This window comes from Aulonocara sp. 'chitande type north' Nkhata Bay, linkage group LG1, assembly GCF_057382095.1.
Source record: "Aulonocara sp. 'chitande type north' Nkhata Bay isolate Kocher_YH1m ecotype deep benthic linkage group LG1, A_spYH_male_GT1.1, whole genome shotgun sequence".
NCBI lineage: Eukaryota > Metazoa > Chordata > Actinopteri > Cichliformes > Cichlidae > Aulonocara > Aulonocara sp. 'chitande type north' Nkhata Bay.
In genome coordinates, this window is record NC_141344.1 from 24,290,237 (window position 1) to 24,315,067 (window position 24,831).

Sequence of the window (24,831 nt, forward strand, 5' to 3'; positions counted from 1 at the left end):
AAAGTTGTGTGTGACCCTAGTTTGTCCCTGTGCTCATGTTGGTTGTGTCTTTTCTTTCTCACCTTCTCTCAAGCTTGCTTCTGCACCCTGATGCTCCTCAATCAGCTCTAATGGATCTTCTGGGTGAATGAGGCAAGTTGTGTAAAGCACTTTAAGTGTTTTTAGTAGAAGAGCACATGAAAGTTTACACAGCTGTGAGGTTCTTCCTAGAGAACATGACGGATACCATTAAAAAAGAATTTTCAGTGCCATGATTCGACTGTTACTGAGCCCCAAAAACAGAGCCAGATGGTGGGATTCGTGTTTTCAGTATTTGTTTTCAAAGTGCTGCTGGGAAGAGGGGGAGCTGGGTGGGTCTTCTTTGAGATGGGAGAGGTAAGATTTCCAGATGAGTTATATAGTAGCAGGTGTGTAGTTCTACAGAGAAGATAATATACAAAAGTTACTAAAGAGTAAACGCAGAGAAATGAAGACAAGAGACAGAGCCCATTTACTACCATGGCAGGAATACAAACTGGTGGAGATCTATCACCACAGCTCCTAAATGCACAGCCTCTTGATTTCAAACTACCTGCAGATGTGAGTGGATGAGCTAAAGGAAGCAACTCCACACAGAGGTGGAGACCAGAACAAAGCTGCCTCAGACCGTCCGATCTGGCCCAGTCCCTGACTTTCACTCATTTAGAATTTATACATATGACTCAAAAGTCATGCCAACTTACAGGAGGTGACACCATTAGTCAAGAAAAAGGAAAAGAAGCTTTGTTTTGAAATTAACAGAACTAAATAAAATGAGTGTAGAAGCTTGTTTCTGTTATCAATAAGTCCAAATTTGGGGTTATTAAATAAAAATTTCCAGTGAAATCTGCAAAATTCATCCATCCATCCATTTGCTACCGCTTATCCCTTTCAGGGTCGTGGGGGGTACTGGAGCCAATCCCAGCTGTCATGGGGCGAGGGGCGGGGTACACCCTGGACAGGTCGCCAGTCTGTCGCAGGGCTAACACACAAGGACAGACAACCATTCATACTCACATTCACTCGCACATTCACACCTAGTGGCAATTTGGATTATCCAATTAACCTATCCCCACAAACTGCATGTCTTTGGACGGTGGGAGGAAGCCGGAGTACCCGGAGGGAACCCACGCAGACACGGGGAGAACATGCAAACTCCACACAGAAAGACCCCGGCCTTATCACGCTTGTTTAATATACACTGACAATTAAGAATACCAAAAGACATGAAAAATTTCTTCTTCTTAAAATTTTATTCGTGTTGTTTTAAAAATATCTCTAAATTTCCAGTGGAGACAATTTAGAGAATTTTTATGTTTTACAAGAAATTTAATTCAGTCCAGCACTGTATATGTAGAGTAAAAACCCTACAATATAAGAGAAGAAAAACCCCAACAATCAGATGATCCCCTTTGAGCAAGCACTTGGCAACAGTGGAGAGGAAAAACTCCCTTTTAACAGGAAGAAACCTCTGGCAGAGCCAGACTCAGGGAGGGGCAAGCCCTCTGCCACGGCTGGTTGGGGGTGAGGTGAATCAGACTGCAAACATCTTAATCAGACATGTCTTACCTGGTAGGATGGACATTCGCTTGAGGAAAAAAATGGGTTAAATGGACATTTTTTCCCTCATACAATATTTAAATATGTGTTGCAGCCTGATTCACTTTCACATTTTTCCTCTCTTTTCTTTTAAAGATGGTTTCATGGGAATTTGGTTGTGCCAGCTTTCTTTGAACTCGAAAGCTGCGTAGACACGAATCCTCGCAATTGCCCCACTTGTTCAGTAGATGCAGCGTGATGTAGCGGATGAAATCTACACTGTGGTCCTGAGAGACAAAAAAAAGATGGTGATTATTATGAGGGAGGATATACAGATAGCAAAGTAAGAAAAGTCTATGTGCATGTGTCTAATGGTAGAGTGTACTCACGGGTATCCTGAATGTCTTGTACCTGCCTGTCCACCGAGTACTACAATTGAGAAGAGACCATTTACGTTTACGTAACAGCTTTATGACAATATTAAACTGGCATTATCTAAATAAATTTTCAGCAAAAAAGTACATTTCATATTATGAGCCTCATATGTTTTTCATACCTCACTCATGAACGGGGTGGAAAAGTCCATTTTCAGCCCTCTAATACTGAAAATCAATCCTGGTGTATGAAGAGAAACACAGAATAAGAAGAGAAGCTTAATCCAGAAGAAAAGCACATAGTACTAGAAAGACTGTAATTGTTTGTGGAAGGAGATCATTCACCAAAACACAAGGCCAGCATGAGGACCAAAAGTCCCAATGCCTTGATGGCTCTAAAGAGACCTCTGCTGCTGCCACTACTGTAGTCAATAAAATCATCAGTGGTGTAGTCCACAGTGTCACAGTCATCATAGTTGTAGTCCACAGTGTCACAGTCATCGTAGTTGTAGTCCACAGTGTCACAGTCATCGTAGTTGTAGTCCACAGTGTCACAGTCATCAGTGTTGTATTCAACTGTGTCTTGGTCGTTATTGTCAGGGACTGGACGGGGCTGTTGCCTTTTAAAAATTCAGAATAGAAAAAACAAAATCATGTAAGAAAAAATGTACATGGAGGAACAAATGGATTATGATTACAAAACATGCATCTATGTCGATCGTGGCTCAAGAGTTGGGAGTTCGCCTTGTAATCGGAAGGTTGCCGGTTCGAGCCCCGGCTTGGACAGTCTCGGTCGTTGTGTCCTTGGGCAAAACACTTCACCCGTTGCCTACTGGTGGTGGTCAGAGGGCCCGGTGGCGCCAGTGTCCGGCAGCCTCGCCTCTGTCAGTGCGCCTCAGGGTGGCTGTGGCTACAATGTAGCTGCCATCACCAGTGTGTGAATGGGTGGATGAGTGGATATGTAAAGCACTTTGGGGTCCTTAGGGACTAGTAAAGCGCTATATAAATACAGGCCATTTACCATTTACCATTTATGGGTGGATGAGTGGATATGTAAAGCACTTTGGGGTCCTTAGGGACTAGTAAAGCGCTATATAAATACAGGCCATTTACCATTTACCATTTATGTCAGTGGATGACAACAAAGAACATGTAGACCAGCACTAACCTGTGTAAAGTCTCCTTGTAGGAGATTAACGGCTCTCCTTGGCTGCCGTAATAGCCATTAGACTGAAGTCTTTGGCTTCTTCTCAACATGGCTGTAAAATGAAAGGGAAACATGGGGTTAAGTGAGTCTCTAACACAAAGCTTATCAGACTTCATAACTATGATTTGAGCATGTTTCCATCAGAAGCAAATCAGTGCAGATTCTCTTAGATATAAACTTCACGGTGCCAGCTTGTTCTTTTTAATGAACAGAATAATATTTGAATCACACCCATTTATGAAATCCGCTCTTAATACAGAATTTTATTTTCCCAGTGTCTTCAAAAACAAAGCGTGATATTGTTATGATTCATATCATAGCAACAGATCACAACATTTTCTTGCAAAAAAATCTCTTTCACATGTCAGTTTGTTTGTTCACAATGTAGCTGTTAAAATTCAGAAAAAGAGGAAATCACCACAGCAGTAAAGAAAGACTCAAAGCAACTAAATGAATTTGGCCCAAAATCCTGTCAAAGTCTTTAGAGACATTCACACTAGAACTAAAAACTCATTGTTTATAGATAGATAGATAGATAGATAGATAGATAGATAGATAGATAGATAGATAGATAGATAGATAGATAGATAGATAGATAGATAGATAGATAGATAGATATTTATTATAGTTAATATAGAATTTTGCCTAAAATCGTATAAAAGGGTCTTTAAGAATTAAAAACTCTTTGTTTTTATAGTTAATATACAAAAGGAAATCAATTTTTATCAGACAAGCTGCGTCTAACAGGTAAGCAGTAAAATCACCTTTACAGTAGAATGTAGCTACTAAAAAGTGCTTTTCTGACATAATCAACTGGATATCATTTTTAAAATGTTTAGATTTGAAACACATATATTAAAAGTAAGATGTGAAGCCAAAACATACTCTGTTTTTGTACTTGCTGATTTTTAGTCTAAAGATTGCACTTACCTTCACTTAAAACGAAAGTTGAAGAAACTGAATCGCTAAGTGTGCTTTTCCGTAAATTTGGACGTTTAGCGCTTCTCACTGAACTCATCTGAACCAGAAAATTTAGGTGCAGAAGAAAAATTTCAAACCGCAGCTTTTTCAGCGACGTTACGTTACAAACAGACACATGCACAAATCGAATATGACGCACGCGCGTTCCATAAGAGCAGCACTTCGTGTGCGCACGCGCAAAGGTGTGAGCGTAGATCTGTTTTGTTTTTTTTTAATGAAATTTGCTCGAAATTTACCTTTCCTTCTCAGTCCCTTTATAAACACCGCATCATATTGTCAAAATTCATACAGCACAACACATGCGCTCACGAGCCCATGTGCAAAGGTGTGTTGCAGTGAATGAAGGAAACTTTTCCATATTCACTGTCACTAATTTGTTTGATTTTGCTGTGAGAAAATTGTGACGTATATGAGAATGAGGGAAGACCACGGTCATTTAAATACGGTATTAAAGTGTAATGAAACTGTTTCTCAGAGGGAAAGCGTGGTTTTAGGAGACTCGAGCCAAACATTAGCGGGCATCATTCTAGCTTATAATCAACAACGGATCCAAAGGATCCGGGCTAGATGAGCTGGGAAGCGACCGATCCAAATCGGGTCCAGTCATGATCTGTTCCAAACTCGCTGTGCAAGTGGACTCCGATCCGGACCCGGGTCGCGGATCCGTTACAGAGCCTGTAATGTCTTATTTATTTTGGTAAAATACGTTACTTCTTTTAGGCCATCTAAAACATCTTTATTGTTGCAATTTCTGCTATCCTCTTTGCCAGATTACTCTTAAAAAACACTTTTTCTCATGGTTCTCCCTGTTTAGTTATAAGATTTTATGTTTCAAATTACCATAAAATCACAGCAGACAAAGGGTGAAAAAACAACAACATCTAAGCAAAGAGAAAGACTGCTTAGTCAGTCCAAATCAAAAGTTCAAGAGAAATGCTAGAGTCTAAAGCAAATAATCTTCTGTGTGAAGTTAGACAGGGAGTTCACTGAGCCCAGAAGATATGGGGAACAAGTCCAGGAAGGAATCAGTATCCGGCAGAGGTGTAGTTTCACATAAACACAAAGTGCAGTCAAATGGGTTACAGATTATGTTGAATCACTGTTAATATGATTGAGGAAAGGGTCAGAGATTTCAACAAATTCAAAAGTGTCAGCCAGATGATAGCGAACCTCTTCAATACACAAACGTGCAATCCTGTCACATAGCCAAACCCTAAACAAGGGGAGAGATGGTGATTGCAGGCTCTTTTAGCTACAATCATGCTGGCTTTCTGAAGGGGACGATGTTGTTATGTTTTAAAGAAATTTAATTCAGCCCAATTGAATTCATTTTAAGTAGGGGCAATTCACAATAACACTGTGCTTAACAAAATTAGCTTCATATGTTTTTCATACCTCACTCATGAACGGGGTGGGAAAGTCCATTTTCAGCCCTCCAGTACTGAAAATCAATCCTGGTGGATGAAGAGAAACACAGAATAAGAGATGAATAAGAGAATATGAGATGCTTAATCCAGAAGAAAGTGTTGTAGTCAACTGTGTCGGGGCCAGAAAGGGGCCAGAGATGTCACCTTTTGAAAATATACATGTGTATTGCAGTTGTTGAAGAAAACTTTTCTACAATCATTCCTGTGTCCCAAGTTAAGTGTGTTTCAAATATTAATAAATATTGTTCTTTTCATAAAATGTGGTTATATTTGTTCAAATATTTAGGGTACTTATATTAAAGATGATTACCCTACCACCCAGTCACCACTAAAGCATGGTGTTTAGCATTATTACCTCACAGCAAGAACGTCCTGGGTCAAATCCACCATCTAGCCAGAGCATTTCCGTGTGGTAAGCATATTCTTTGTACTCCAGGGTCCACAGTCCAAAGACATGCGGTTACTGGAATTAATGTTAATTTGTGAATGGTTCTGTGTTGGCCCTGAATTGCAATAGCAGAAGAAAATGGAAGAATTAATCGCGTCATCTAATTAGGCACATTCCTCAATCCTTCTTTATGGTGTTAGAATAAAAATCTGATTTTGGACATGTGGGTCTAACAGGACAAAGATGGTAGAAAGACGTAATAACTGCTGATGTAACTGCATCTAAACACCTTGAACCCATTTTGCTTAACCCCACAGCTACAATGAGCAAGAAAATCAAGATGAACCGCTTCTTCTCTAACTGTCCACTAGATGTCACTCTAGTCCAGAGTTTGAAACTGGCTTTAGAGAAAGTAGGGTGACAAAATGAAGCTTTTCCTGTAAAATCAAGAACTTTAAGAGCCAGGAAAGCTCATGTGCTCTCAGCAGCAAGAGCCGGACACTTAGAGAGCTGTATTCAAAAGTAGTAGTTTGTTTAGAAAGCTGATGGTAGAATTTCATGTTTTCATGTATGAAAACCTGAAATCTATGTTTCATGCTACATAACATTTATGTAAAACAAAATTTAGTGCAACATTATCTCAACTGGTCTTGATACTGTACATTATGTGCATCATATTTCTGAATCTTTGTGCTCTCTCTCAGATGTTGCTTATTCCCAAGAAACTTTATGACAACGGTTCTTTTCAGCAGCACAGGTTGATCTGAATCAGCAGTCTCTCCTATGAACAGTTTGTGTGTCAAACAAAATTCATTATCTGAGATAACAGACCAATTACATCTTCTTCTAAGACTATGTGCAATAGTGTCAGTGGTCGTCCTCTGAAGTAATAATGGAGGGTGGACTGAAATATGGATACAGCCTTCGGCATGCTTCGAGACTACATCAAAGAGGTCTTTGGTCCTAAGCTGAAATCAGTGCAGCGTTTGGGCTTATGTTGGTACATCATTTATATTGAATTCCTGCTTAATTCTACTTTTAGTCTGGTAGTGAACACACCAAGACCCCAGGCACAAATAAACTGTCTCATTTTGGAACCAATTCAAGGATCGTTCATCAATGTAGACCTTTCCTGTTTTGCTTCAATTTCTTAACTGGGGAGGTCTGTAGATAACTTTAAATTCTGCAGAGTCCAGAGGAGAAAGTTCTTCTATGACAAGAAATCTACAAACTACAGCCACAAGCACCACTCATTTGAACAATGCTTTTAATGAAATCATATTTTTTAAACATCAAATTTACATATAATAATTACAAGACATATTTAAATATATTAAAGTTACATTACATAGGCTTCCTGCAGATGAATCCAGCTCTTATGAAACTACAAAAGCTGTTGAACTTATTTTGTGAGTGCAGCTTTTGAGCCAACATCAACAAGAGGCCATTAATAAGCAAAAAAACAGGAAAAACAAGTGCTTGGGCAGAAGCCTCGGGTCAAACTGTTTACAGTTATCGTAGCTTTTTGTAATCATGCCACTTACTTTATGTGACAGATTAAATAAAGTGTTATTAATACTGTTGAGCTCCATGTAAACATAATGGAGTCAGAGGGCTGTTGTAGATGTCATAATAACTTGTTCATAAAAACAACTTGTCTGCTGCTGGTTCTCAATGATGGGGTATGAAAACCACTGGAGCATGCGGTCCCAGCTAAGCATACTGCTTGCACATATAAAAATAAGTTTTATCCTGGCCTTTCTGAATGTTGTCAGAGATATCAAAACATTTTTAACTTACAATACTTAAAGCAGTGTGTGAGCTGCAAAGGCATTAGAGCAGGTGATCACAACATTCACCATTCATTCACCTGCACGATGCCTAAGGCAAATCTTGTAAGACATAATATTTTGTTTGCGTAGCGTTAATAAAATAAAAGGGTTTTTAAAAAAAATATTGCTTCCCTTTTATGTTTGAAAGATGATTAGCGTACACCGTTTTACAGGTCTACTGGAAGTTAAACAAGCATCTAAATATGCTGCTTTCTCTGCTTGGGATCAGTTGTAAAATCAGCGATACAAGCTGAAGGCAGGGGTGCTTCCAGACTTTTTTAAATTGGGCGGCATGGAAGAAGCAACAGAAATGGGGGTGAGGGAGTAGCAAATCAGAATATTTCATAAGAAATAAGATGGATTATTATTCTGCAAAGTGGAAATAGTATTTAGACTTATACTTGAAACATAAAATGTACAATTCTACTTAAGTAGCTTAATAATGCACAAGTTGTACATTCAAAATAGATTTAAAGTACTTAACGTAAACACACTCATTATACAGAATGACACTTTTTATCTTAAATGGTGCTATATGCGATTGATTGATCTGTAATCATGCAATTAATGTGCAAAAAGAATAAGCGACTAAAGCTTTAAAATAAATAAGGGGGGCATAAGGGTGTAAAAGCAGAAAGTAGCAAAACAGAAATAATTAAACTATGCACAAAGTACTGCTGAGTTGATGTACTCATTTCCATTCATACTGGCCCTACCCATGCTCTCATCCAACGGTGTTGGGCATCGTAAGATTAACAGTGTTATAGTCCAATCACACTGACGGGGTGGGGGTGGAAGGGTGTAGAGTTTTTCCTGATTATCACTACCCCTTCAAGGGTTAAAAAAATAACCGTGTGAAAGCGCCAAAAACTCAGTTTTTTTTTTTTATAAAGCACTTTGTGATCTTTGTCTTGAAAGTTGCTATATAAATAAAACTTACTTACTTACTTTAAAAAAACTCAAAAAAGGCAGTCCCTGCAGACTTTTATGTTAAAACAGCAAACTTTAGAGCCAAATACACATGTTTACAGCCTGGTACAAATTGCACTTTTAAGTCTCTGTGCCAAATTCTCTACCCCAGATAACAGTATCAAGGTCTGAGTTGCATTAAGGCTTAAAATTTGCATTATTGGAGCCCTTGCCACTGACAAGTGCTGGACTCAACTGGACTGCTTCACTGTGTTTTTCATTTTGCTGCCTTTGGGCTTGTTATTATTATTTATTTTTTATGTATTGTAACTAAATATGTCAAATATACTAATTTGTGCTAACAGACAGTCTAAGAAGTCTGTACTGCAGCTTTGGTGTTACTTTGCAACAGCTGGCAAGTCTGAGCCTGTACCATGCACACTTGCAGCAAATCAAGCCTTCCAATGTTAACTGTTAGTATGCTTTACGCTTTCTTTCAAATACAGCCAGGCTTGGCTTCAACAAATCGAATCTGCCTCGGTGCTAAAATCGAGGCTTCAGAATGCAAGCCTACAGGCCAGTAGGGGGTTTAAAAGATGACTATACTGATCTTTATACACTCTAGGAGATTTCTGTATTTTACTCTGCTTCTTGACTTCTTGTTGCTTATCTTGGGTGGAAAACACTTGCAAAAAGGGTTTATCTCAAGTCATTCGCTCCCAGTTAAACAAAGAACAAGTAGAAAATAGAAGAAAAAAAAACTTGTTGCTTCAGAGATTAAGATCGGTGTTAAACAAATAAACTGTGTCACTTTGCACCCCTGCTAGAATATCACAGATAGATATGAATCTAGGAAGTCGAGGCTTACATGCAGACCTTAAAAGCAGCATTCTGTTTTTTCAGAGCTTTCCGCCGAACAGTTAATGTCTCTGTTGGCCATCCTTTTCCTTCTCCTCCCACACAGCCAAACCAATATAAACATTTCTGTACAGTGAGGATACTCCCCAACTATCCTTCCTTGTTAGGTCGCCTAAAAGCGACACAGACAGACTGAGAGAGACAGAAGGGGGAGAGAGTGAGAGAGATGGCACTAACCGACAGCCAAAGTTCAACTTTTCCTGAGATAGTGGAGCTAAACGTGGGCGGCCAGGTGTATGTGACCCGTCTTGAAACTCTCACTGCGGTGCCCAACTCTCTCTTGTGGACCAAGTTCACTCAGAGCTCCCCGGCCGCCCTGCCGAAAGACAGCAAGGGCCGCTTCTTCTTCGACCGGGACGGCTTTCTCTTCCGGTACATTTTGGATTATCTACGGGACTCCGAGCTTTCCCTGCCGGAGTTTTTCAAAGAGAGGCGGAGGCTGCAGAAAGAAGCGGACTTTTTCCAGCTGCCCGAGCTGTCGAGGCGCCTGGCGACGGTGAGCAAAGACAGCTCGTACACGGAGGACAGCGGGGAGCCGGAGGAGGCTGAGCTCTGCAGCCCGGTCACCTCTTCTTCCTCGGACCGAACCCTGCGGTCCCCCGGAGCCACTTCCGGCTACATAACCATCGGCTACAGAGGCAGCTACACCATCGGGAGAGACATCCAGGCGGACGCCAAGTTCCGCAGGGTGGCCAGAATAACCGTGTGCAGCAAAATTTCGCTGGCTAAGGAGGTGTTTGGGGAAACCCTGAACGAAAGCCGCGACCCGGACAGACCACCTGACAAGTACACCTCCAGGTATTACCTCAAGTACAACTTTCTGGAGCAGGCGTTTGACCGGCTGGCCGAGGCTGGTTTCCACATGGTGGCCTGTAACTCCACCGGGACCTGCTCATACGGCAGTAATGACCCCGGAGAGGACAAGCTGTGGACCAGCTACACCGAGTATATCTTCTCCCGGTGAACTGGCAGGAGTGCGTACGGTTGACCCGGGGAGAAATGAATAGGTTACAAGGTTACAGTAGTTTCATTTCCATCCAAAACTGTCGATTTGTCAACTTCGGTTTCTGTGTTCTCTGTTTCTGTGGCTCTCTGCTCTGTGCAGTTGGGTCAGGGTGCAGCTAGAATGAACTTTCTGCTATTTTCTTTGCTGGCTGCTTAACAAACAAAGACAGCGACCTTTCTGATGGCCCTGGGTCTTGGTTAGGGTATTTTTATGCTCCAGTTTGGCCTTCCTGATTTTCACAAAGCCTGCGTTGTTCTTAAGTAAATGTCATAAATTGCTCCATGGGACTGCAGACATGTTAGGAGCTCCTGTTTTTTCTCATCTTTAGTGATCTGGGCTGATATATTCTCGCTACTAGGCTATACTGCTGAACACCTTAACCATGCACATGCGCTGTAAATACTCTAATGCACCTCTTCTTGTGTTCTTCCTGTAACTCTCATGTCTATTTCGTCCATTGACAGTGAATTCCTTTCATGGGGTTTTTGTTTTTACTGGTTATGCTGAATTCCTTCAGACTGACTGTGCATACATTGCTGTAGATGTTTTCTCTGGTGCATCCAATAAAGTCTGACAGTGTAACAAGATTGAACTCCTCATCCTGTTAACTTAAGTGTATTACGTCTTCCAACCAAGGTTTCTTTCTCATCGGATCCACAGTATCAAAATAAATTGATAATTTTATCCAGCATCCTAATCATCTATAACATTACTTGCGAATACTTTTACAAGTGTGGGCACATCAAAGACCAAACACACCTCCCCTGCTGAGCGGGTGCTGACCTCGGTAGCCTGATACAAGAGGTTTGATGAAAACCGGACCCGAATAAGGTTGCAGCAGTATTGTTATTAACATTAAATGTGACGTGAACAAAGCACACTTTCAAAGGTCACTAAATGGAGAAGAGAGCGATGAGCTGTTGCACACTGCAGAATATCAGACGCAATCTCCCTCAGAGTCGTGTTTCCTGGAAAAGGCTGACATCACCGAACACACGAGATGTGCTAAAATACAAAGATGGTGTCTTGATTTCAAACCCCATTATGAGTTATCTGATTTATGCAAACAAAACGCAATTTCAGCCCAATCGAATGATGCCACATTCTCATTTTTAAAGAGGTCCGTCAAGCACACCTCTATAAATAATTTACTCTATGTTTAAGATTTCAGCTCCCTGGCTTCTCCTTTAGTGTTTAGTTTTGCTAAATGTGAATGAACCAGAACGAGAGCTTGTTCGCTGATCAGGCAGACCACAGCGTCCTTTCCAACACAGATGAGGTCTGTTATCTCCCCTAGGCAGGATGGGGGAGGTGGGGGGGGGGTGGTTCTGTTTGGCTGACAAGTACAGTAATCAAATGTCTGTTCCCTTGTGGGATCCTGAGGCACAAATCCAAGCTATCCCAGGATCCAGTCTAATACAAAAAAATCATTGTGTGGGCTGTATGAGAGTGTACTTGAATACAAATGTACTAAAAAAGGAAAAAACAGCAAAGCGAATCATCTGTCAGATGCCCACAAACATCGGAAACGGTTTACTGTACCTTATAATGGGTTTGTTCCTTAAATCTCCCTAAGCAAATATACATTAACACAAATAGGCACAAATTCTCTCTCTCTTTCATAAACACACACTCTCGCTTCTCCAACCTCCCACGCACTATTCTGCAACCAAGAAGCTTCATAAGAGCTCTAAGGATTGACAAGAAAGCTCGTATCTGTCGTCAGCTGATGCTGCCATCTGGACAGGAAAAGGGAAGGATAGACCGCGACTCTTCCTCTGGTGCTATCCCCAGAAACAGGACGTAGGACTCACTGTCCTCAAGCAAAATGAAACAAACACACAGCTTAGGATAATCAGACCCACATGTCTGCCCTTAAATTTGTTATTATGCAGAAACAATATGCTTGAAAAATGCTCTGAGAGGCAAATTACATCCTCTGCTTTGGACTGAAATCATATGAAAGAGTGAAAGCACGTACGCACACACACACACACACGTTTAAAAGACTTGAATTTAAGCCATCTTTTTATGTTCTGAGACAATGGCGAGTTTCTTTGCCTAACAATTATTTCTGTTACTGAACTCTCGTTCTGTGTGTGTGTGTGTGTGTGTGGTCTGTGTCCTTGGTGATAAAACACCTCCAAAACACATTTCCCTCGACGCACACTAATTTGTCTCAGTAAGAAAACTTGGTCACCACACGCTAAAAATGTGCACGCACACTTATGAATACACACGGCGCAGGAGGGAGAAGCCAGCCAAATTAGCCAATTTGAGGAGCTGGAGATACAACAGGCATGCTGGCTTTTTTTCATATCAGCCTCTATGTGCTAAATCTTTCACACTTTATCACAGTGTCTACTTCTAGCTCGCTGTGACCTGCTCGTCTTTAATACTGCTTTCAGCTCCTCTGATATAGACACATCACACTGCTCGCACAGAGAGAACAACACATAAATTATTAATTCAAGCTGTGTTTGTCTTTGTTTAGATCTGGTGTGAGAACTTGTATAAAAAATGATCGCCCTCAGGTGCGTGTAAGACTATTTTCCTTTCATTCTCTGTGTTATCTGAAACGTTTATTTTAGAGCTCCTTCGCTGCTAGTTTTCACATTAACGGCTGCTCTGTTGCTTTTATATATATCAATACTGTGACATATACTATAGGCGCTTAAGCTCATGCTAAAGTAATACCTAAATGAGAAATGTAACATTAAACCTAAATGATTTTTCATTTAACAATAACAAAAGAAAACCCCATTAAACAACAGGAAGAAGTAATCATATAATTTTTCTGCATTTATTTTCTGAAGGTTGAAACAAGTAGCATGGCCACTACTAAAAACCAGCACACTGCAAAATGCTCCACAATCCTTAAGACATTTTGACAATAGAAATAAAAAGAAAAGCAACAGATCTGCATAAATATGTGACCACATCTCTGAAACAAACAAACAAAACTGTTTGCAGAATGGACATATTCTGTTCATATACTGATGTATTACAAGATCTATATTACTATACCAGGTGTTTGACATCAATTAGTTTTCTATCGTCTAACTGTATTTTTCTGTCTTAGACTTTTTAATATTACTTTGAAAGGTACACCCATTCAACTGCTTGTTAACACAAATATCTAATCAGCCAATCACATGGTAGCAACTCAGTGCATTTGGGTATGCAGACACGGTCAGGACGACCTGGTGAAGTTCAAACTGAACATCAGGGGTTTTCAGAAAATGGTCTAAAAAGATAACCTATTCCTGCTGACCATGGTCATCTGTTTATCACCATACACTGCAGTGATAAAGGGATGTAGCATGATGGCTGTACCGTGTCACAAAGCTTAAATAGTCTCAAACTGCTTTCTTGAACATAACAGTGAGTTTGCTGTACTCAGATGGCCTCCATAGTCACCAAATCTCAGTCCAATAGAGGATTTTGAGGATGTGCTGGAATGAAATATCACAGCTGCTAAATCTGTAGCAACTGTGTGATGCTATCATGTTAACATGGACCAAAATGAGGAAGGTGCTAAGGAATGGTTCCAACACCTTGTTAAATCTATGCCATGAAGAAATAAGACAGTTCTGGAGGAAACATGGAGTCCAACTTGGTGCTAGTGCCTAATAAAGTGGCCGGTTTTAAACGTGAAGCTAACGCCTGCAACAGGTTAGCTTAGCACAGAGTAGAAATGGAAAGAAAGGAGAACTGTTAGCTTTGCTCACAATAACTTAATTAAAACAAACATATCGACTGTTTTACTTAAGTTTCTGTAGCTGCAGGTTTCACAAATAAATAACTGGTTAATTAGTTAAATATCTTGTTCAGCTGTGGCTGTAGCTTAACAAAAGTCAATTTGATACTGTCATCCTCCCTCAACACATCTACAGGTAAGTGTGTTTGTCAGTACGAAGAACTCCTTTTATGGTCTCCTGCAGGTGAACTGACTGATATTGAATAGAACTTTTCTTATTAATTTACCCTAAAAAAAAAAAAGCAAATATATTAAACAGCAACATAGAGACCCTGCAAGTTCATTTATAAACAGTTCAATTATAAACTTGGGCAATTTATGACATAGTTCCTTCTCAGCTGCAAAACACATAGTCAAGGGCAATTACCCAGAAAAACACTGCTTAATTCCATAGTCCTTAGGATGGGTCAGTGCCCTTTAAAAGTGCTTATTTTGAGCAAGGCACTGTTGACCCAAAAGTCCACAGTGAGTCACAAAACAAATTCAGCATTTGTAATGGTATAAAGGTCAAAACCTCCATCCACCCATGCAGTTCAAGGTCACAGCATAGCTATATAACTACATAAAGCGGTGTAGGCCATTTTTAACTCAGATTAAAAGTAGCCAGTTCAGCATGAGACAATCCTCCTCTTTTTTCTTAAGATACATACCACCTTGGACCTATAAACAATAACAAACTAGTTTATTTCCATACTCAAAAAGTTTGTATGCAAGTTTTTTTTTTGTCATAGCCACAGGGGGACAAGTCTAGTATGACACTGTTTTTCAGTGGTGTTCTCCATTGGATTTTTCCTTTAGTCTGACAGTAGTCTTAATCCAAACCTGCTACATGAGTCTGCATGAAATCCAAGACTCCTTAACCATGTTTATTTAAAAGTTGTAATTTATTTAAAAGTTTTAATTCCATTCTTGACTTTAGAAACAGCAGTTGAGCAAACAACTTAAGCTCCACTTTTTCTGCAACTTTATCTTAGCCATTTAATCTCTTCACTAATCTTGGTAGTAGAATAAATACTTGACTGTTTGAATAAGCCTAAGGAGGCTTTCCATCACTGATGGATAATGTAACAGATCAGCAGAGTCTTGCTTCACTACAGACATTTAGTGTTTGCTAACCCCCTAACAGCATAATTAACACCATTAAGTGTTTGTGTTACTAAGGAATGAATCCATTTAAGGTCCTCACATTCCTTAAATCCCCAACATTTAGAATTTGGCTCTCTCTACGTGCAGTTGTGTTTCATTATACGTATATGTATAAGTGAACTTTTCTGTTAGTACGCTGGTGCTTTCATAGGAAAACAAACACTCCTTTTCACAAATCCCTCCCCGGAGCAGTAGTGTGGCAGAAGCAATAAAACACTGCCACAATCCATCATCTGAAAGCTGTACTACGCTCTCGAATTGCGCAACTCTAATCCACAACAATTTAATACTGATATCTTTCATTTTGTACTGCCGTGCAGTTTTACAATGCGACATTTGGATTGCAGCTTTTTTTTTTTTTTAACCGATTTTCTCTTCAGTTGTGATAGATTAGCTGGGCAGTACATGTTTGTGCTCAAGTACACTATAAATTTCAGATACACCACAAGAAAGGTAAGATGCAGGAAATGAAAGGAATAATACATTCCAGTCAGAACTCGGCTCTGACTCTACAAGCCTGACATAAGCCTGTTTCAGCTTACAAACTCCCAGCAGTAAGATGTACTTATGGAACCTGGAGACAAGCTTTTGTTCTTCTATGGCATTAGATGCAAATATGAGCACGGTAACACAATAATAATAATGTTTAAAAAAAAAAAAAAACAATTACACAAAAACTCCAACGAACTTTTTTGCTGGACTTGTTGTATTTGGCTGTAAAATTACAAAATAATTCTCATCTGTCAGGAACAATCGGAATTCTCCGATAGTCCATCAGCGTAACTTTGTGCTGAACATTGTGGGAGTCAAGATCTCTGTCTAAATAAATAAATAAATCTGCGTAAATTCCCAGATGATTAAACATGCAACTATTTTGCTGGTAATACCTGAAAGGAGTAAAGTCATAACCCCCCTAAACCCGCTGGAAATTACACCCCTGCTGTAGTCCAAAGTTATGCTATCATATGATAATCTGAATGCTTTGTTCTAATGTGATAAACATCCCCATAAAGCCCGTTTTCTCTTCTTTCCTAAACTGCTTGAATTGTTTTACAGCCAGCTATGATGTGCAAGAGGCCATTTAAAACTATTTCATTTGTCAACTTGAACGAGTGGAGCAACAGAAGTGTGCTGCTCCCCTTCCTAGTTTTGTAGTTTTGTTTAGTGTTGATTTCTCACATTTGTCACACCTACATGTTTCACATCATCAAACAAGTTTTAATATTAGACAAAAACAACAGGGTTTAATATGTGACAAAGTAATTTTTGAGACTGTGGTAGGTTTGAATAACTTTTTCCTTTACTCGTGTTATCTTTCCCCAATATTAAAATGTGTTTGATGATCTGAAACATTTTATTGTGACAAATATGCAAAAAGCTAAGAATGGCTTTAATGTCTCTTGGTTATAAGCAATTACAGACGCTTCTCTAGGTGCACTCGGGTGACAAACACAGCTCAAAACTGCAGCTAGGTAACATGGAAGCTGGCCTTCATCAAATTGAGAGTCTGGAGGAGGATAAAAGCCAGGTATAGCTACAGACAGAGAGATTAAAATCTGTGATCCTCCAGTGGCCATGTTATGTGTCTTCAAGGACATTACCCCCCTATCTCTGACTACAAAGCTTTTTCTCCTCATCTGCTCTGAGTTCTTTTTTTGGGAGTGTGGCGGGGGAAGTAAATGTCGCCAGTCTCCGCTGAGCTGCTCTCAGCACCCAGCAGCAGACCGGAGATTGGTGCAGCTCCCAGTGACAAAGCTGAGCCTTGCACTGTGCCGGTAAACTAAAAGGTAAAAGGCTGCCAGCATCAATCAGCTGCAGGGTATAGAGAGGAAGAGAGGGAGCATCCTCCTCCCCTGCTGTTGCTGCAGTGTGTTTCCTTTCACAAGAAGTGCAGCTCCCCTCTCCCTCCCTCTCTCTCAGGGGCTATTGGAAAGGGCAAGACGTGAAAGGAGCTGATTCAAAGTCCATCACTGAACTGTCTTATTCTCAGTGTGTCTAAGACTTTTACAAAGGTCACTTTAATTTAAACCTTTATGCCGCCATTTCAGTTGCAAGATAGTGCTTTTTTATTTATTTTTTTACTTGGTGTAATGTGTTTCAACAAAAAAATTTTTTCCTGTCAGTAACTGATTCTGAGGGGATTCCTGGGTGTTTCACTTGGCTCATATCAATCTTTCTATTTACAGGCTGGTTTTGTACTATTGTACATATTTCAGTCTAGTTCAGTACATGCAAGCAAAGCTGGCTGGCTGTCAGAGTGCTATATTACTAAAGTTGACTGGAAGGGAAAATGAGAGGAATGACTGCAACCTTGGGAGGATTATTAAGAAGAGTTGACTGAAAAACTTGGAAGATCTTCACAAGGACTGCTAGTGCACCAAGAGCAGGCACGGACAGGAAAGGAGCTGCAACTGTCACATTCCTGGCTCCATATTGTCACATACGGAGCCACTATTGAACCAGAGAAAACACTTCCCTACTCAAAGTGTCAGCTCCCTCCACAGATTTCCTATAGGACTGAAGTCTGGGGACCTTGTGGGTGCTGCAAGATTTCAGTCCATTACTGATAGTGTGTTACCAATGGTGTTCTTGGTGACTGTGGTCTCTCCCCATTGTATAAGCCACAATTGTCAAAATTAAAATAAAAGGCTTGAAATATTTCTGCCTTTTCATGATATTCTGCTTTATTTAAATGCACCGATATATATTTTCAGAAAGTATTAGCTCGTTCATCCTCTTTGTGAAGTGTGTGCCTGCCGATTCGACCAACACTTCAGTCCAAAGTGAACTTGGTCATTAATAATAAAAAGCCTGCCATGAAAATTACATGTTTATGGTAACCAGGGGATGATTCCCAGACCTTTTTTTTTTTTTAAATCAACATACAAGAATTTTTCCGCTACTTTGACGTACTTTGATTAAATTAATTGAATAACGCAGCCTTTGGTAGGTTGCCAGGTTTGTATTGTAAATACAGCACAAGCAATACATGCTCAGCATCAGCAGAGGATTGCCATAAGTATAGTAGCATTTAGCTTTAAGAACAACTGTTCTTAAATCTTAAGTGCAGTTTAAAAAAAAGTATGAAACAAAAAATTTTATGACGGTCCTTAATTACATGCGAGGAAATGTAACCTTCATAAATGTTCATCATCTGAATAAATGTACTAGAATCACAGCTGAAAAACAGTCATGATCAGAGATGAAATGAGGATTGTCAAAACAGATTCCAGATCAGCCTGGAGGCCATCTGTTTAGCTTGATTTCTGTGCCTGTCTGTTGGGGCTCTGGATAATGTTACAGCACGCTTCACTCATAGGATGCTTCAATATCTGCAAGGCGTCGGCCCACCCACTTCTTCCTCCTGGGTGCTTCCTGTGTTGCCCAGATAGGCAGCCAAATATGGGGTCATAGTGTAACAGATGATCTGCATGTAGACAAGGAGGTGGTTTTGTGGCATATTTGTAGCTTAAATTTCCTCGTGTCAGCATCTTTCCTGTGAGATTGCACAAACACTGGCTGTTCAGTGCAGCAGGCTGGCAATGTTTAACTGTCAAGCTGTTTGCTGTGTTATTATAAAAACATCAGCAGTTATGAGACAGGTGCTATATCTCAGAAAGACCAGTTTTTGTGTTGTAAAACATCACAAAGCTCAGAGATTAAGCGATGGTCTTTTAACTTTACCATTTGCAGAGATGAAAACAAATGACCCCATTTCTTCTGGTCCTATGCCTTGGGATAGTTTTGCATATTTGTCAGACGGGGAATTTGAGTACAAAACTGTGTGGGAAGAAGATGCCAATCTAACAAAGAGAGTAGTAGTAGTCTGCACGCTATGATTAAATGTGTCCAGCTGAACAAATAAGCACTCTGAAATTTTGTGGGAAGAGTTTTGCATGAAAAACCCTGTCCTCCAAAACCATCGGCAGAAGCAATTTTAAATTAGTACCATAAATAACAGCCTTAGGACATCTCGAGGTACTTTCCCTTTACCCAAAGGAAGCAATAAGCCTTAAGAATTCTTAAGATTTCTTGACAAAGACCAGGGTCACGATTTTCCACTTGGCCACTCTGAAATCCTGTTTTTAAGAAAGAAAAACAGTAGCTATAGCCCTTGTCATACACTATAGTGATGTTCAGCAGATTTTTCCCATCATGCATCCTTAGGTTAATTGTGACCACTTAAAGATTTGTCAGATTTAAAAACATAAAAGCTTTTTAGTTTAAAAATAATTCCACATCATTCAGCTGTCTACTTGTGGTCCAGAATTCTTCCTGGTACATGCTACACTGGTGACTGAATGCGGCCTTTTGTTAAAGCCTCACAGGTTTTGCTTATTTGACGCTCCAAACATCATGGCAAAAAGGGGAAAAAAAGAGAGACATACAGCAGACTCCTGCTGCATTCCCAGTTTTATTGGTGACTGGGAAAGCGTTAACATCTTGACACGTAAAGAATTCAAGTCTCAGCGACAGTTCAGTCATTATGGTGAGAGATGTGTTTTGGCATAACGTCTCTGTAAACATTGTCCTACTTCTGTTTAGTCTTTTAGCTCGTGGTAAATATGTTAAGGCTGCACATTGTGTTTGGTTCTCCGCTGTCCTCATCTTACTGTACTTCTGGTATTTAAATAGGTCACAGCGGAGCCACAACTGTCATGCTCAACAGATGGAGCATGTCAAACTGAAAAAATGTCTTTGGGGAGCTGACCTCGCTCTTCCGAAAGACCAGATCACAGTAAAACATTTTTTAAAAAATCCCTTCTCTTAAGCCCAGAGCTCCGAATGACCAGTGTTCAACACGTCAGAGCGAGTGTGTATTCCTAGAGAGCTCAGTGATCCAGCTACCTCTGACAACGCTGTTGCCGTATTCTCATTTTATTCATCCAGTGCAAAACAAAACATATCAGGCAACGTTGTCTTTGTGTTGTGAATAACAACACAGTTGCATTGGCGCACAACTTCCTCCTACGAATGAAATGCTGCCTTTGTTTTGCCCCAGTATTTGCATAATGGCCATATTCATGCAAGTAGCTTTCCTCATGTTTCAAAGAAACGGTCACCAGTAACCCCGAACCGACCTTTAATGCCCATATTAAGCTGGAGGTAACATTACAGCCTCTTAAAGCTCGATGACAGACAATCTACCACTGGACAGCACTTCCCCATTGAAAGGTTAGAGGACAGTAAACTTTCTCTTCCTTGTTACTTTAAGCTTGCTTCATCAGCTTCCTGTAAAACAGTTCACTCAAATGACACACGGACATTTTCTCTCTTACGCCAGCATTTTGGAGGCGAGAGAAGTTTTGTCTGTCACTGCTCATTTCAACAGAGGACATTTCCTTTTTACAAGCTTTGAGGGGATTGGTATTTGGTCCATAAATGGACAAAGTGTCCACTAATGTTTTGACATTCTTCAAAACTCCTTAAAAAGCAAAAAGTACTCCCTTCACACTTGGAAGGCAAAAAAAAAAATATTGCACCTTACACTGCACTGCAGCAACTTTGCCAAAAATGACTGCCATACAAGTCCTTTATGCTTAACCAGTGCTATCATTTTGTCATTGCTACTGCATGCAAGTGTAGCAGAGGCTAAGATTCAATAGCCTGTAAAACCACCTTCAGCAGCAATAACTTGAAGTTATCATTTTGTATGTGACTATCAGTCGCTCGTGTCGCTGTGGAGGAATTTGGCTCACTCTTCTTTACAAAGTTGCTGCAGTTCATTAAGATTTGCTGGCATTTCAGGTCGAGGTCTGGACTTTGGGCCATTGTAACATCCTGATTCTTTTCTTTTTTAGCCACTGTGTATATTTACTCTGGTGTTTGGGATCATTACCCTGCTACATGACTCAGTTTGGTTGAAGCTTTAGCTGTCGGACAGAAGGCCTCATCTTTGAGTCCTAGAATACTTTGGTATGTAATTGTTCATGGTTGAACTGCCCCCAAGGTGTCCATGGTGGCTGAAAAACAAGCCCAGGTCATCACCCCTCCCCTCGCTGTGCTTTACAGTTGGTATGAGGCATTTGTGCTCACCAGTTGTGCACAACTGCCAAACAGCTCCACTTTGGTCTTGTCTGTCCAAAGGACATAGTTTCAGAAGTCTTGTGGTTTTGTTCAGATGCAACTTTGCAAACCTAAGCTGCGCTGCCATGTTTTTAGAAGAGGCTTCATCCTGGCAACTCTTCCAGACAAGCCATATTTTAGTCTTTTTCTAATTGTATTGTCAGGAAGTTCAATAATCAGTGTGCTGACTGCGCGTGTAGTCTGAGATGTAGCTTTGTTTTTCCTTTGGTTTGGTTTGCAGGGTGCTCACTCCTGGGAATTTTGCTGCATTGTGTTAACAAATCTAAATAGTCCAAACCAGCAAAGCTTATGCTTTTACAGAAGCACTCACACTTCCCAATGATCAATTAAATCAAGTGGGGTTTTTTTTTGGTTTTTTTATTAGCAGCACCTGGCTGCTACTTACCCTCTGAATTACTAAGAAAGCAGTGACGATGTACTTGGCTTTTTTGATGTTTTGGGTTTTTTTTGTTTTGTTTTTAAAAACAGAAATGACTGGACTGCTTTCTATTACCTCATCATCATCATCATCATCGACTAAAGGTGCAACACCATCCAGTATCCGGCTGGGCGAAGGCTTTCAATTTGTTCCTTCTTCCAAATTTCTTTTACCAATGTGAAACACGTTGTGTAAATGTTCTGCTTCTTTCGTTTATTGATGACACTTTACTCCAGTTAGGACATTAGTACGTCCAGTAATAAAGGTGCACTGGTCATTGCATTACGTGAACAGTCAAGTATGTTCACCAACAAGTAAAGACAGTCAACTGTGAAGTCATTTCTGCCTACAGTGACAATTAGATCAAAGTGAGATCAATGCTGCCACCATGTGGTATACAAATGAACAACAAATAACACTTGTATATGTTCAGTCCACTTTATTTACAAAGACATTTCAATTAAGAGGCTGATTTGTATGTGAGACAGTCATACATTATATATATACACACACACACACACACACACACACACACACACACACACACCAGTGATTTACCCCAGTGTGTATTCAGTGACATTACAACAGAACTGAAAGTGCTTCAGTACACGTTAAAATTCATTTCCATACCAGAGTTACACGAATAGCCTCAAGAAATAGCTGATAATTTTAACACGGCACACGGATCTGAAGACACTAGCATTAAGATGAAGGCGTAAATCAAACAGTTCCCATCATATCTTTATTTCATATATTAAATCTAACTTGGAAATAAATTAGCAGGAGAAAGGTGGTCAAACGAGGCACCACTTATGTCATTTACAAAAAAACAAACAAACAGAAGTATAGGTTCTACTTTGCCAAAACTCTATATAAAGTTTTACCGATGCTCAGGAAGTAGAAGCTGTGAATTGGCTGCGATTTCCTCTGTACAGCATAGCTTTGCTCAGAGACCCCCATGCCACTGTATTTACTCTTCAATCTGGAGTACAGCAAGCTGCTCACATGGGGGTGACTAAAATGCAAGTAAACATGGTACCTTGAAAAACAAGTTTTTAAAGGTGTAAATATGTGACATCTTAAACACATTTTAAAGTATTATAAGAAAAGTTAGCTTTCAGTGAGTGATGGGTAATAATTCCAGTTTTTCTACAGAACAATAATCAAACAAAAAATGATTTTATAGACTAAGTCATACATAATGCAATGTTAAAAAAAATGAAAAAGCAATCTGGAAGGTTAATAGAGGGACAGAAACTAAAGTGTGATGTTCATGTCTCACAATGACCAATACTTACACCTGAGTTGGAAATAGCAGCGTTCACAGAAGGGCTTCCTGTTTCGGATTTGAACCTGGGCTCCATTCTCTCTTCCTCCGAGATGTTGATGGCAGCCCACGCACTGAGGGGAGGACGGGGAAGTGAGAAAGGATTCAGGGACCATCTAAGACAAATCCAGCCGAGCTGTGACGTGGGTCTTTAGCGTCTAAATTATTTCACCAGACGGTCCGCCACCCGAGCACAGGATAACCAAGCTTTGTTTTGCGTAAAAACCCCACAGCATATAAATATCACAACAAGTGTGATGTGCATCTGTGACTTACAGGGAGGCAGAAGTGAAATTGCTTTTACATCTACATGCTAATGAACCAAGGCTAGCTAAATCTAGGGGTCCCCTGCCAGTGAGACTTTCACAGCAAGGATCTAAAAGCAAAGCAGGACAGCAGGTTGGCTTCTTCCACTATGCGCATAATAAGTAACTGAGAAAATAATGACAAACATAACAGTGGGCTTGACCACCACCCCCAGAAGCTTCACAGACAAAGAGACAGACTGGCTAATGAAAATAGATTCATGAAAGTGATAGAAACACTCCTCCTAGCAGATGCAAACTGATAACTATGATTGGAAAACAGACCACAGACATGAGACTCCTGCCAACCTCACAAAGCAAGTTGCAGTCACATTAGTCTCAACCCTAAAATTTTGTTCAGAATTAACCCCCAAAACACATACAGGGTTCAGTTATACTGGGTGTATGTTTTTCTTCTCTTAAATGTTCATTTTAACTGGGACCTGTTATGTTAAGTAGGGCGCAAGAATAAAAACTGAAAATTGGAGTAGAACTGAAAATTTGTATAAGTCATGTACATATTAGGCCTCTGCATAAAACACGTCATTTTAGCGCCTCTCCCTTTAAATCAACTTTCTTCTGATAGGCTGTCCCTCGCAAACAGATTCAAACAGCAGATGGGTATGGCTTCTGTTAAGCCAGAGCTGTGTGCTTGATATCACCATATTAAGATATACCTTTTATCATATCATAATATCTATCATAAATCTATCATATATCTATCATATAGATGATAGATACCCAGATGAGATCATAGATTAGAAAAAAAGGGGTCATAAATCTAAAGTTTAGAGGAGTCTGAGCATTTAGCTCACAGGGATAACTTGCACATGTATGCATATCTAAGTCCGAAACTTTACCTCTTTAGAAAAATATAAAATAAAATATGTGCATCTACCATAGGGCAGAAAATAAGAAAAAAATTAAAATAGATCCACTACTGTGGTGGAAATCCTACACTCCGGCAGTATTGAACTTTAAAGTTCCAAAATTATGAGAACTTTGGTCAACACATAAGAAATCAGGACCAAGTCTCTTGTCCTGCAGGGGCAGCTTTCTTGTCTCTTGCCTACAGATTCTGCAGCATTGTATGCAGATTCACAGAAATTATTGCTAATAAGTCATCATGTGTTTTGTGCATCATTTGCCGTTTCCATTTGTTGTTGTTCCATTGTTGTTGCGTTCAGAG

General features: G+C 40.0%; 3 protein-coding genes across 8 annotated transcripts in view; 1 reads left to right on the forward strand and 2 right to left on the reverse strand.

Moving 5' to 3' along the window:
* Positions 1-1,270: 1,270 nt before the first annotated feature.
* Positions 1,271-6,028, reverse strand: LOC147339135 (uncharacterized). Of its 2 annotated transcripts, XM_086289691.1 has the most exons (7): positions 5,902-6,028; positions 5,515-5,573; positions 3,100-3,190; positions 2,277-2,551; positions 2,114-2,172; positions 1,947-1,986; positions 1,271-1,844 (listed from the first exon to the last, which is right to left on the reverse strand). In XM_086289691.1, the coding sequence occupies exons 3-7, from the start codon at positions 3,186-3,188 to the stop codon at positions 1,720-1,722; spliced, it is 588 nt and encodes a 195-aa protein (XP_086145817.1). In that variant the 5' UTR covers positions 3,189-3,190; positions 5,515-5,573; positions 5,902-6,028; the 3' UTR covers positions 1,271-1,719. The 2 variants fall into 2 exon arrangements, with proteins under 2 accessions (XP_086145817.1, XP_086145825.1); XM_086289699.1 differs by lacking the exons at positions 5,515-5,573; positions 5,902-6,028 and adding an exon at positions 4,069-4,222.
* A 3,602-nt stretch (positions 6,029-9,630) lies between these two features.
* On the forward strand, positions 9,631-11,186 carry LOC147339136 (BTB/POZ domain-containing protein KCTD12-like). The gene has a single exon (XM_086289679.1). It carries the CDS (start codon positions 9,760-9,762, stop codon positions 10,555-10,557), a length of 798 nt encoding a protein of 265 aa, XP_086145805.1. The 5' UTR covers positions 9,631-9,759; the 3' UTR covers positions 10,558-11,186.
* Positions 11,187-22,443: 11,257 nt separating this feature from the next.
* The window catches only part of LOC147339137 (LIM domain only protein 7-like), a 32,906-nt gene continuing 30,518 nt past the window's right edge, over positions 22,444-24,831 (reverse strand). For 3 of the 5 annotated variants that reach the window (XM_086289744.1, XM_086289729.1, XM_086289736.1), the window contains 2 exons: positions 23,309-23,411; positions 22,444-23,025 (listed from right to left, as the gene is read on the reverse strand). In XM_086289744.1, coding sequence (XP_086145870.1) covers positions 22,981-23,025; positions 23,309-23,411 — 148 coding nt within the window. In that variant the 3' untranslated portion in view covers positions 22,444-22,980. Of the gene's footprint in view, positions 23,050-23,308; positions 23,412-24,831 lie in introns of all 5 variants that reach the window. The other 2 variants (XM_086289721.1, XM_086289711.1) reach the window with 1 other exon arrangement.